At 43.9% G+C, this 12,607-nt stretch overlaps 1 protein-coding gene across 5 annotated transcripts in view; it reads left to right on the top strand.

Annotated features, from left to right (window-relative positions):
* Nucleotides 1–12,607, top strand: part of LOC110508648 (laminin subunit alpha-3) — a 114,074-nt gene that overhangs the window by 47,007 nt on the left and 54,460 nt on the right. For 4 of the 5 annotated variants that reach the window (XM_036966140.1, XM_021589328.2, XM_021589329.2 and 1 more), the window contains 4 exons: nt 345–435; nt 1,539–1,670; nt 4,669–4,719; nt 7,587–7,634. In XM_036966140.1, the coding sequence (XP_036822035.1) occupies nt 345–435; nt 1,539–1,670; nt 4,669–4,719; nt 7,587–7,634 (322 nt within the window). The remainder of the gene's footprint in view (nt 1–344; nt 436–1,538; nt 1,671–4,668; nt 4,720–7,586; nt 7,635–12,607) is intronic. The other variant, XM_021589330.2, reaches the window with a different exon arrangement.

The following is a 12,607-nucleotide window of genomic DNA, read 5'->3' as shown; positions in this document are numbered from 1 at the left end:
CTAAATCTCCCAAGGCAAAGTACTTTTCCTCAACACCAATTATGAGATGCACTGTTATCCTTTTGGACTAAAATACCCTTTTAGGAAGCATGTTGAAAAAGCCATCTTTCTAAACGGCATGCTCAGTGTGAAAGAGGATAAGGTACTGGTGGTACCACAAGCAGATGGATTAGCAACAGGAAGGTGTGTTTGATAAAACAAAAAACATTTATCTATAGGTTTTTAGAAAACACCCGTTTTGCAGTTTGTCTTCTTGCCTGAGAGGAACCTTAGTTGCCACTAGGCAACCAAAACATAGTGTCCCTCTGACCCAGTCACTCCATTGTGTGTTCCCCTCTCACTAGCACAACACAGCGGGAGCGAACTGTGAGCTTTGTGCGGATGGATTCTACAGACCCCATGGATCACCTCCAGAGTCTCACACTGGATGCATACGTGAGCTAGTCCCTTTCTTCTCTTCTTCAAACTGTCTTTCTCAGTTTCTCCTTTCTCCCATGGCCTTAGTGTCTAGCTTTGTTCCTAACGTGCCTTCTAATGATGACAATATATTTTTTATGATGTGAAAATATCATCTTTAGTTATATGTTACCAAACAGTATGGTTACTGGCAGAATTGTAGGCCTACATGTGCAGCGTTTTGTCGTGCAGCATATCAAATAGTTGGGGTACTAATGTTTAGTAAAGAGCTGCTGTAGCTTGCTTTCTGACCTAGGGATAATACGTGAGACCAAAATGGAAAAGAGACTTGACCCCAGAGACTTCGGTGTCGTTTGTATACAGAGTGGCACCAACCACTAGCTCTAGCCACTTGTAGTGTTGCTAAATTCGGCGCCACACTTGTTTACATTGCTAGCGTGGTACGTCGTTGGTCCTCCTCGCCACATACAGTGCCTTCAGAAAGTGGAATACGCCTTGACTTATTCCACATTTTGTTGTGTTACAGTCTGAATTCTTGACTTATTCCACATTTTGTTGTGTTACAGTCTGAATTCTTGACTTATTCCACATTTTGTTGTGTTACAGTCTGAATTCAAAAGGGATTCAATATTTTAAAAAAAGTTCAACCATCTACACACAATAACCCATAATGACAAAGTGAAAACATGTTTTTGGAAATTTGTGCAAATTTACTGAAAATGTAATGTAGAAATATCTAATTTACATAAGTATTCACACCCCTTGAGTCAATACATGTCAGAATCACATTTGGTCTTTCTGGGTAAATCTCTTAAGAGTTTTGCACACCTGGATTGTACAATAACGCACTGTAAATAGCTGCCGGTTGTGTTTGTGCTTTGACTGTGGATTAAATGAAAATGGTTGCCCTCAGGGCTTTGGAGAGACCAAAGAAGCTACAAATTAAATGAAGTAAGCTTAACAGCGGAAGGTGTTGACTTGGGAAAACACAGACAGTAAAAGCTGGTTAGTTCCATCATCATTTTCTTTGATTGTTGTTGTATGTCTCAAGAGCAGTATTTTGGTGTGTTTGCGTATGTGTGTGGGCATATTTCTGTTTGCGTGCGTGTGTGCGTGTACAGCCTGCAGGTGTGATGCCAGGACTACTGCTGGTTGTGATATGGGGACAGGACGTTGCCACTGCCGGCCAGAATTCACCGGAAACAACTGTGAACGCTGTGCAGACAGCTACTTCGGCTACCCACAGTGCATCAGTATGTAACCTTTCCTCATTTCTGAGATGATCTCCATATTACTTGTGTAAATCGATTATTTGGCATAGGAAATCTGTTGTAGCCAGAGAAATGAACAAACAAATGAATGAATAACAAGTAAGAAGCGATAGAAGAGTGCCAGGCCCTTGCTCGGTGTACATTTGGACCCAGTCCTGCATTTTACCTCAGGGGAAGCATGACTATAGTAAGACCCACGAGTGTATTGAAGAGTTGGGATCTGAAGAATGCAAATTGACCTCATTCCTACATATGCTGTTCATTGCAACATGATCAAATTTATGTTGAATTATTTAATGTTTTGGGTCGTTTTCCTTTGTGTGCTTGTCAAAAAGAGTTTCAGACACTTAGAGAGACTTGCCAAGATTGCTCCTCCAACGTGCCCAGAAATATGCAGGATATGTTTTCCGTGGAGCTGCATTACTGCTACAACGTACCTGCAGAGAAATTGAAATATCAATCCTTTACCACGCTCACCTCATTCTGTCATAGCATGTCAACACAGACACATACCATACCTTGTCTGTCTTTAGGTTGAGTTGTTGTCACATATTCTGACCATATACCTTTAGATATTGTGGCAGTTCGTGATGATGCACAAGGTCATGTGTCAACAGTCTGTATTTAGAGCATTCCTTGTTCTTCTTCTGGTGTCAGACCAAGAGCAATGACTGACAAGCCCTTATTTTAGGGCGTCTCTCCACACTGACTTGCCACAGCAATCATCATGTGTCACGCACAATGTGTTTAGAAGAATAGATCAGCATTACAGTATGCCTGCCAAACTCTCACAAAATGTCTATTTTCTGAAAGGATCCATGATAGGAGTACTTCATATTGGGACACATATTGAGTAAGAGATGTTGTACAGTTGCTATTTGAATGATGCCATGTTCATCTCCAAGGGGCCCTCTTCGTCATCGGCGCCAGTCCTTATTCCTCACTGTTTACTGAGATTCTAAATCTGGAATCTGTTTAACTGGTGTTCTCGGGAACAATCCAATCCCATAGAAAAGTGAAACTGGATGTCTTCCTGACTCCTGGCCTCATTCCACATCCACCCTACTCAACCCCATATAATACTTGAATCATGCCAACCACAGTAAAAACGGAAGGGTCTGTATATTATCTTGATTGTCCCGTTGGTTTAATGATGGAAGACACCAATCATTAACTAAACCTATCATGGCAACGTTTTATGCCGGAGGTTTAATCCAGAAAATGTAATGAGTGAATAATCGTACCCAGGTGGTTGGTTAGCTTTACGTTGTCATATAAACAGAAGATTTAATGTGGAATAAATAATTAGGGTTGGCATTTTATTAATACAAGACAGAGATTTATTACTGGATGTGATTATTAAAAACAGTTTAAAAAATATATATATATCTCTTGGAGCGCTCCAAGAGCAGTCTAAACATGTAGACCTCTACCAACTTTTGGGTGTGCGCCAGGCCAGTTCATACCTCTTATTAAACTCCCTGGAAGTAATGAAGGTTATTTGTTTGGGGTGGGCTGCTATCCATTGATGCCATCTCTATTTGCCAGGAGGTTTTCTTTTTGGTCTTTGAATTAAAGCTCATGAAGAGAGCTTTAGGGAAAAATCACTCTGATTCAAATCATGTTGCACCGTTTAGCATTTACATGGGGTTTTCAATGAAATGTATTTCTTACTAGCGCTTACCTTGTTCTTAGTACCACATACACTATATATAAAAAAGTATGTGGACACCCCTTCAAATTAGTGGATTCGGCTATTTCAGCCACGCCCGTTGCTGAGAGGTGTATACAGTCGAGCACACAGCCATGCGATCTCCATAGACAAACATTGACAGTAGAATGGCCTTACTGACGAGCTCAGTGACTTTCAACGTGGCACCGTCATAGGATTCCACATTTCCAACAAGTCAATTCGTCAAGTTTCTGTCCTGCTAGAGCTGCCCTGGTCAACTGTAAGTGCTGTTCTTTTGGAAACGTCTAAGATCAACAACGGCTCAGCTGCGAAGTGGTAGGCCACACAAGCTCACAGAACAGGACTGCCGAGTGCTGAAGCGAGTCTGTCCTCAGTTGCGACACTCACTACCTAGTTCCAAACTTCCTCTGGAAGCAAGGTCAGCAAATTAACTGTTAGTCCGGAGCTTCATGAAATGGGTTTCCATGGCCGAGCAGCCACACACAAGCCTAAGATCACAATGCACAGTGCCAAGGGTCGGCTGGAGTGGTGTAAAGCTCGCCGCATTTAGACTCCGCCATTGGACTCAGTGGAAACGCGTTCTCTGGAGTGATTAATCACGCTTCACCATCTTGCAGACAAATGACACATATGGGTTTGACGGATACCAGGAGAACGCTAACTGCCACTAGGCATAGGGCCAATTGTAAAGTCTGGTGGAGGAGGAATAATGATCATAGGCTGTTTTTCATGGTTTGGTTTAGGCCCCTTAGTTCCAGTGAAGGGAAATCTTAATACTACAGCATGCAACTTCCAACTTTGTGGTAACAGTTTGGGGAAGGCCCTTTCCTCTTTCAGCGTTACAATGCCTCCGTGCACAAAGCTAGATCCATACAGAAATGGTTTGTCGAGATCGGTGTGGAAGAACTTGACTGGCCTGCACAGAGCCCTGACCTTAACCCCATCGAAGACATTTAGGGATGAATTGGAACGCCGACTGCAAGCAAGGCCTAATCGCCCAACATCAGTGCCCGACCTCTCGAATACTCTTGTGGCTGAATGGAAGCAAGTCCCCGCAGCAATGTTCCAACATCTATTTCAAAGCCTTCCTAGAAGAGGCCATTATAGCAGCAAAAGGGGGACCAACTACATATTAATGCCCATGATTTTGGAATGAGATGTTCGACAAACAGGGGTCCACATACTTTTGGTCATGTAGTGTAGATTGCAACATTACTGGAGTAGAGCAATGCACTCTGAAGATATTCATGGTGTTGAAATTGATCATACGTTTTTCTTTGTAACCAGGATATCCAATCTACCAGCCCACCACCAAATCTCCTGCAGGCCATATAGTAGGTAAGTGCTGCTATAGTGGGTACGTGATGCTATAATTAACCACAGTGTAATGTAATCTAACAAACAGTTGGACGCAAAGGATTTACTTCTCATACCGGAACAGGCCCAAGACCGTGCACATGGATTACAGGCAACGTCCCCACTGAGCTAAATGGTAGAGCTGCTGCTTTCAAGGAGCGGGACTGTAACCTGGACACTTACAAGAAATCCCGCTGTGCCCTCGAACCATCAATCAAGCAAAGCGTCAATACAGGACTAAGATTGGATCATACTACACCAGCTCTGACGCCCGTCGGATGTGGCAGGGCTTGCAAACTACCACGGGCTGCATAAAGCCATAAGCAAACAAGAAAATACTCACCCAGAGGTGACGCTCTTAGTGGACGGGGACTTTAAATGCAGGAAAACTGAAATCCATTTTACCTTATTACTACCAGCATGTCACGTGCAACCAGAGGGAAAAAAACTGTAGGCCGCGTTTACTCCACATACAGAGTCTCGTGCAAAGCTCTCTCTCGCCCTCCATTTGGCAAATCTGACAACAATTCTATCCTCAACAATTCTATCCTCATGATTCCTGTTTACAAGCAGAAACAAAAGCAGGAAGTACCAGTGACTCGCTCAATATGGAAGTGGTCAGATGACGCAGATGCTAAGCTACAGGACTGTTTTGCAAGCACATACTGGAATATGTTCCGGGATTCATCTGATTGCATTGATGAGTACACCACATCAGTCACCGGCTTCATCAATAAGTGCATTGATGACGTCATCCCCACAGAGACCGTACGTACATACCTCAACCAGAAGCCATGGATTACAGGCAACATGCACACTGAGCTGAAGGGTAGAAGTGCCGCTTTCAAAAAGCGGGACACTAACCAGGACGCTTATAAGAATTCCCTACTTGCCCTACCATGAACCATCAAACAAGGAAAGCATCAATACAGGACTAAGATTGAGTCCTACTACACCGGCTCTGACACTCGTCAGATGTGGCAGGGCTTGCAAATTATTACAGACTACAAAGGGAGGACCAGCCGCAAGCTGCCCAGTGATACAAGCCTACCAGACAAGCTAAATGACTTATATGTGCGCTTCGAGGCAAGCAACACTGAAGCACTCTCCATAGCCGATGTGAGTAAGACCTTTAAACAGGTCAACAGACGGATTACCAGGACATACTGTATACTCAAGAGCATGTGCTGACAAACTGGCAAGTGTCTTCACTGACATTTTCAACCTTTCCCTGACCGAGTCTGTAGTACCTACATGTTTCAAGCAGATCACCATAGTCCCTGTGCCAGAGAACACCAAGGTAACCTGCCTAAATGACTACAACCCGTAGCACTCACATCTTTAGCCATGTGCTTTGAAAGGCTAGTTATGGCTCAGATCAACACCATCATCCTAGAAACCCTAGACCCCACTTCAATTCGCATACCGCCCCAAAAGATCCACAGACGACGCAATCTCTATTGCACTCCACACTACCCTTTCCCACCTGGACAAAAGGAAAACCTACGTTAGAATGCTGTTTATTGACTACAGCTCAGCGTTCAACACCATAGTGCCCTCAACGCTCATCACTAAGCTAAGTGGGTAGTGCGTACAGCCCAGTACATCACTGGGGCCAAACTTCCTGCCATTCAGGACTTCTATACCAGGTGGTGTCATAGGAATGCCCTAAAAATTGACAAAGACTCCAGCTCCCTAATCATAGACTTGTTCGCTCTGCTACAGCATGGCACGCAGTACCAGAACACCTTGACTAGGTCCAAAAGGCTCCTTAACAGCTTCTACCCCCAAGCCATAAGACTGCTGAACATCTAATCAAATGGCTACCTGGACTATTTACATTGACCCCCTTTTTTTTTTACACTGCTTCTACTCACTTTTTTATTATCTAGGCATAGTCACTTTACCCCAACCTACATGTACATATTACATCAATAACCTCAATTAACCTGTACCCCCCGCACGGTGTCTCGGTACCCCTGTAAATATAGCTTTGTAATTTAAAAAAAACGTTTCGTAAATATTTTTTTAACTCTTATTTTTCTTAACTGCATTATTGGTTAAGGGCTTTTAAGAAAGCATTTCACGGTGCATGTGCCAAATAACATTTGATTTGATGACCACATAAAGCGCAGCAGGTAGCCTAGCGGTTAGTGTTGTGCCAGTAACCAAAATGTCGCTGTATCGAATACTCAAGCCAACAAGGTCAAAAAGTCTGTTGATGTTTCCTTGAGCGAGTAACTTAACCCTAATTTGCTCTAGGGGCGCTATATTTCACTGCACCTATCTGTTATATGTGACAATTAAACATGTTTATTAACATAAACTGCCCATGTTCACTTGTTGTACAGTATGTTACTCTGATTATGCTCTTGTTTATCTGATCAGAAGTGATAGAGCTGATGAGTTTACCTTTGTAGTGTAACAACTGTGGCTTGGAATACAATATTATCATGATACTTAGCTCCCGATACGATATGTATTGCGATTCTCACTATTCTCTATGTATTGCGATTTGACACTTTGATTTTATTGCGATTCGACGTTCCAAACATATTGCTCACCATGTCTGCTGCAGAGGGACAAGAGAGAACCATGAGTGAATTCGTTTGGATCAGTCTTGTAAAAGAGCTGTAAACATGTTGGCTTAAAAAGAAGATGGATAACAAGCTAGAGAAGGAGAAATACCAGAGTTTTGGTGCAGTAACACATTCTTTTTTTTAATCGATACTTGCAGTCAGAATCGATTCAATATCGGGAAAAAATTATGCAATACTCTCTCTCTTTCTCTCTCTCCCTCCCTCACACTCTCTCGCTCTCTTCCTCTCTCCCTTCCTCTCTCTCCACAGAGCCCACTGCCTGTCCTGCTGGTTATTTCGGAGCACCCAGCTGTCAACGTGAGTGTGTTTAGGCTACACTTCACTACACTAACAGTTTTTATCGCGCCTCAGCTCTGACTCCTGTAAGGCAGTCGGACTCCTGATACCTCTACGGGAGTGAGGTTCTTGTTGGTCAGGTTGAGTTATATAGGGTTAGGATAGGTCATAAAATAGCTGATTACTAGACCTTTTAGCGGATCATTCAGTCCAAATGGGTTTAGGTGTCAAAGGGTTTTTATAGTTCATACTGTCTGCAGATGACAGAGGTTAGTTAATGTTTGTATACTGTGTCGATCCAGACAGTGAGAATATAACCATACGGTATTGGGTTTACAGTAATCCACAGTATGCCACGTTTAAGTTGATTAGACAAAAATGCTTGTATGTGATTTAAATTAAATGAGACTCTCCGTGTGACATAATAACTGTTTAACTTTGCCAACTGCACCGTGTACTCATCTGATTATTTCAAGATCTTGGGATATTTTACCCAGTAAATTGACTGAGAACACATACTCATTTACAGCAACGAACTGGGGAATAGTTACATGGGGGATGAATGAGCCAATTGGGAGCTGGGGATGATTAAGTGCCGATGATGGTGTGAGGGTCAGATTGGGAATTTACCCAGGACACCAGGGTTAACACCTCTACTGTTATGATAACTACCATGGGATCTTTAGTGACCACAGAGAGTCGAAACATCTGTTTAATGTCCCATCCGAAAGACAGCACCCTACAAAGGGAAATGTCCCCAACAACTGCCCTGGGGCACTGGTATAAATATATTTTTTTTGGGGGACCAGAAGAAAGAGTGCCTCCTACTGGCCCTCCAACACCATCTAGTCTCCCATCCAGGAACGAACCAGGACCATCCTTGTTTAGCTCCAGCGTCAAGCCAGCCGTGGGATGCAGGGTGGTATGCTGCTGGCTCCAGTGTCAGCATGTATTCTTTCATGGGGTTTTGACTGACGTCCCCAATAGTTGCCTTGTCTTCTTCCCATAATACCACTGGTCAGCTGGGATGGTTCAGGGAAAAACTAACATACATTTTTTAATAGCTACGGTCCCCTCCCTGTTCGTGGCTCTTTAAGCAATTTTATAGTATTTTGTTTGTTGTTGTTATTTCTCATATTATTAGCTCTGAAAGTTTTTTGTATTCTTACATACAGACAGAATTAACTTTTGGATATCAGAGCAGTGGTAACTCACCAGCATTTCAACTGACTTTCCTGAATTGGATCCTTTGTTCGTACCCCACAAGGCGATTCCACTTATTCCAGAGGCTGCTCCAAACCACCACCGGCAGAAAAGAGCTATTCGAAGTGGACTTTTAGTCCAACTTAGGAGGCATGCAAACCATCCACCACTTTCAAGTATATTTCTCACTAATGTTCAGTCCCTGGACAATAATGTAGACGAGCTCAGGGTGAGGATTTCCTTCTATAGAGGCATCAGGGACTGTAACATACTCTTTCATGGAATCATGTCTCTCTTGCCAGTACATCGCGCAGATAGCAATGAAGAACTCTCCGGGACAACGAAAGAGTTGTATGTTTCATGATTAACTACTCATGGTGTGATTGTGGTAACGTACAGGAACTCAAGTCATTTTGTTCACCCGACCTACAGTACCTCACAATCAAATGCAGACCGCATTACCTCCCTGGAAAATTCAGTCATCATCTTCAGTCATCATCACAGCCGCGTATATTCCTCATCAAGCCGATACCACGGCTGCTATCAAGGAACTACACTGGAATTTGTACAAACTGGAAACCACATGCTGAAAGCAACATTTATTGTAGCTGGGGACTTATAATAGAGCAAGTCTGAAGAAAATGCTACTAAAGTTTTACCAACACATTGACTGTGCTACTCGCGCATCAAAAACTCTGGTCTGCTCAATCAGAATCCATGCTTCATGCTGATTGTTTTGATCACGTGGACAGGGAAATGTTCCGGGTTGCCTCTGAGAATAACATTGATACATAACTGACACGGCGACTGAGTTTATCAGGAAGTGTATAGGAGATGTTGTTCCCACCGTGACAATTAAAACCTATCCAAACCAAAAACCGTGGATAGAAGGGCAGCATTCGTGCCAAACTGAAAGCGCAAACCACTGCATTTTAACCACTTCAAGGTGACTGGGAATATGGTCGAGTACAAATCTACCGTAAGGCAATCAAACATGTAAAATGTCAGTACAAAGACAGAGTGGAGTTGCAATTCAAAGGCTCGGACACAAGACCTATGTGGCAGGGACTCCATACAATCACCTATTATGAAGGGAAAACCAGCCACGTCGCGGACACCGACATCTTGCTTCCAGACAAGCTAAACATCTTCTTCACCCACTTCGATGAAAACACACTGCCGCCCCCGCCGCTTCCCGGGACTGCGAGCTCTCGTTCTCCTTGGCCAGCGTGAGTAAGACATTTAAGCATGTTAAACCTTGAAAGCCTACCAGCCCAGACGGCATCCCTAGCCGCATCCCTAGCATTTGCAGACCAGCTGGCTGGAGTGTTTACGGACATATTCAATCTCTCCCTATCCAACTCTGCTGTCCCCATTTGCTTCAAGATGTCCACCATTGTTCCTGTACCCAAGAAAGTGAAGGTAACTGAACTAAATTACTTGTCCCATAGCACTCACTTCTATCATCATGAAGTGCTTTAAGAGACTAGTTAAGGATCATATTACCTCCACCTTACCCAACACCCTTGACCCACTGCAATTTGCATACCGGCCCATTAGATACACGGATGATGCAATCGCCATCGCACTGCACACTGCCCAGTCCCATCTGGACAAGAGGAATACCTATGTAAGAATGCTTTTCATAGACTACAGCTCAGCTTTTAACACCATAGTACCTTCCAAGTTCATCATTAAGCTCGGAGCCCTGGGTCTGAACCCCGCCATGGGCAACTGCGTCCTGTACTTCCTGACAGGCCGCCCCCAGGTGGTGACGTTAGGCAACAACACTTCCATTTCGCTGATCCTCAACACAGGAGCCCCACAAGGGTACGTGCTCAGCCCCCTCATGTACTCCCTGTCCGTCCATGACTGTGTGGCCGTGCACGTCTCCAACTCAATCATCAAGTTTGCAGACAATACAACAGTGGTAGGCCCGATTACCAACAGCAACGAGATAGCCTACAGGGAGGAGGTGAGGGCCATGGCAGAGTTGTGCCAGGAAAAGAACCTCTCCCTCAACATTAACAAAACGAAGGAGCCGATTGTGAACTTCAGGAGACCTCAGAGGGAGCACGCCCTCATCCACATAGACGTGGAGAAAGTGAAAAGCTTCAATTTCCTTGGCGTACAGATCACTGACAATCTTAAAGGGTCCACCCACACAGACATTGCGGTGATGAAGGCGGAACAGCTCCTCTTCAACCTCAGGAGGCTGAAGAAATGTGGCTTGGCCCCTAAGACCCTCACACACTTTTACAGATGCACCATTGAGAGCATCCTGTTGGGCTGTATCACCGCATGGTACGGCAACTGCACCATTCACAACTGCAGGACTCTTCAGAGGGTGGTGCGCAACACTGGAGGCACATTGCCTGCCCTCCAGGACATCTACAGCACCTGGTGTCACAGGAAGGCCAAAAAGATCATCAAGGACTTGAGCCACGGCCTGTAAACCCGCTACCATCCAGAAGGCGAGGTCAGTACAGATCCAAGATACCGAAAAATAGCTTCAAATTCAAGACTCTTCCTAGAGCTGGCCGCCCGGCCAAACTGCGCAATCGGGGGAGAAGGGACTTGGCCAGTGAGGTGACCAAGAACCCAATGGTCACTCTGAAAGAGCTCTAGAATCCCTCTGTAGAGATGGTAGAACCTTCCAGAAGGACAACCATCTCTGAGGGACTCCACCAATCAGGCCTTTATGGTAGACTGGGCACGCCTTTATGGTAAAAAGGCACAGCCCGCTTGGAGTTTGCCAAAAGGCACCTATAGACTCTCAGACCATGAGAAACAAGATTCTCTGGTCTCATGAAACCAAGATTCTTTGGCCTGAATGCCAAGCGTCACATTTGGAGGAAACCTGGCACCATCCCTATGGTGAAGCATGGTGGTGGCAGCAGTGAATGGGAGACTAGTGATGATCGAGGGAAAGATGAACGGAGCAAAGCACAGAGAGATCCTTTATAAAAACCTGATCCAGAGGACAACAGGACAACGACCCTAAGCACACAGCCAAGACAACACAGGAGTGGCATCGGGACAAAGTCTCTGAATGTCCTTGAGTGGCCCAGCCAGAGCTCGGACTTGAACCCAATCAAACATCTCTGGAGAGACCTGAAAATAGCTGTGCAGCGACGCTCCCCATCCAACCTGACAGAGTTTGAGAGAGTCTGCAGAGAAGAATGGGAGAAACTCCCCAAATACAGGTGTGCCAAGCATGTGTCATACCGAAGAAGACAACCTTTGGCTGTAATCGCTGCCAGAGGTGCTTCAACAAAGTACTGATTAAAGGGTCTGAATACTTATGTAAATGTTATTTTTCAGTTTTCTTTTTTTTAAATAATTGTGCAATCATTTCGAAAAACTAGTTTTTCTTTGTCATTATGGGGTATTGTGTATAGATTGATGAGGGGAAAAAACGATTTAATCAATTTTAGAATATGGAAATAGTCAAGAGGTCTGAATACTTTCCGAATGCACTGTATACTGTATTCTAGTCAAGGCCTATCCTATTTAACTATATCTGTACATATACTATTCTATCCTACATATTCTTCGGGTATACTACATATTCTGTCCACACACTATCTATAATGTCTATAAATCTCACCATATACAGTGTATTGCGAAAGTATTCACCCCCTTGGCATTTTTCCTATTTTGTTGCCTTATAACCTGGAATTAAAATGTATTTTTGGGGGTTTGTATCATTTGATTTACACAAATGCCTACCACTTTGAAGATCCAAAATTATTTTTTGTGTGTGAAACAAACACGAAATAAGACAAAAA

Source organism: Oncorhynchus mykiss, chromosome 28 (assembly GCF_013265735.2).
Source record: "Oncorhynchus mykiss isolate Arlee chromosome 28, USDA_OmykA_1.1, whole genome shotgun sequence".
NCBI lineage: Eukaryota > Metazoa > Chordata > Actinopteri > Salmoniformes > Salmonidae > Oncorhynchus > Oncorhynchus mykiss.
The sequence above is the reverse complement of the archived record's forward strand: the minus strand, read 5'-3'. Positions and strand labels throughout refer to the sequence as shown.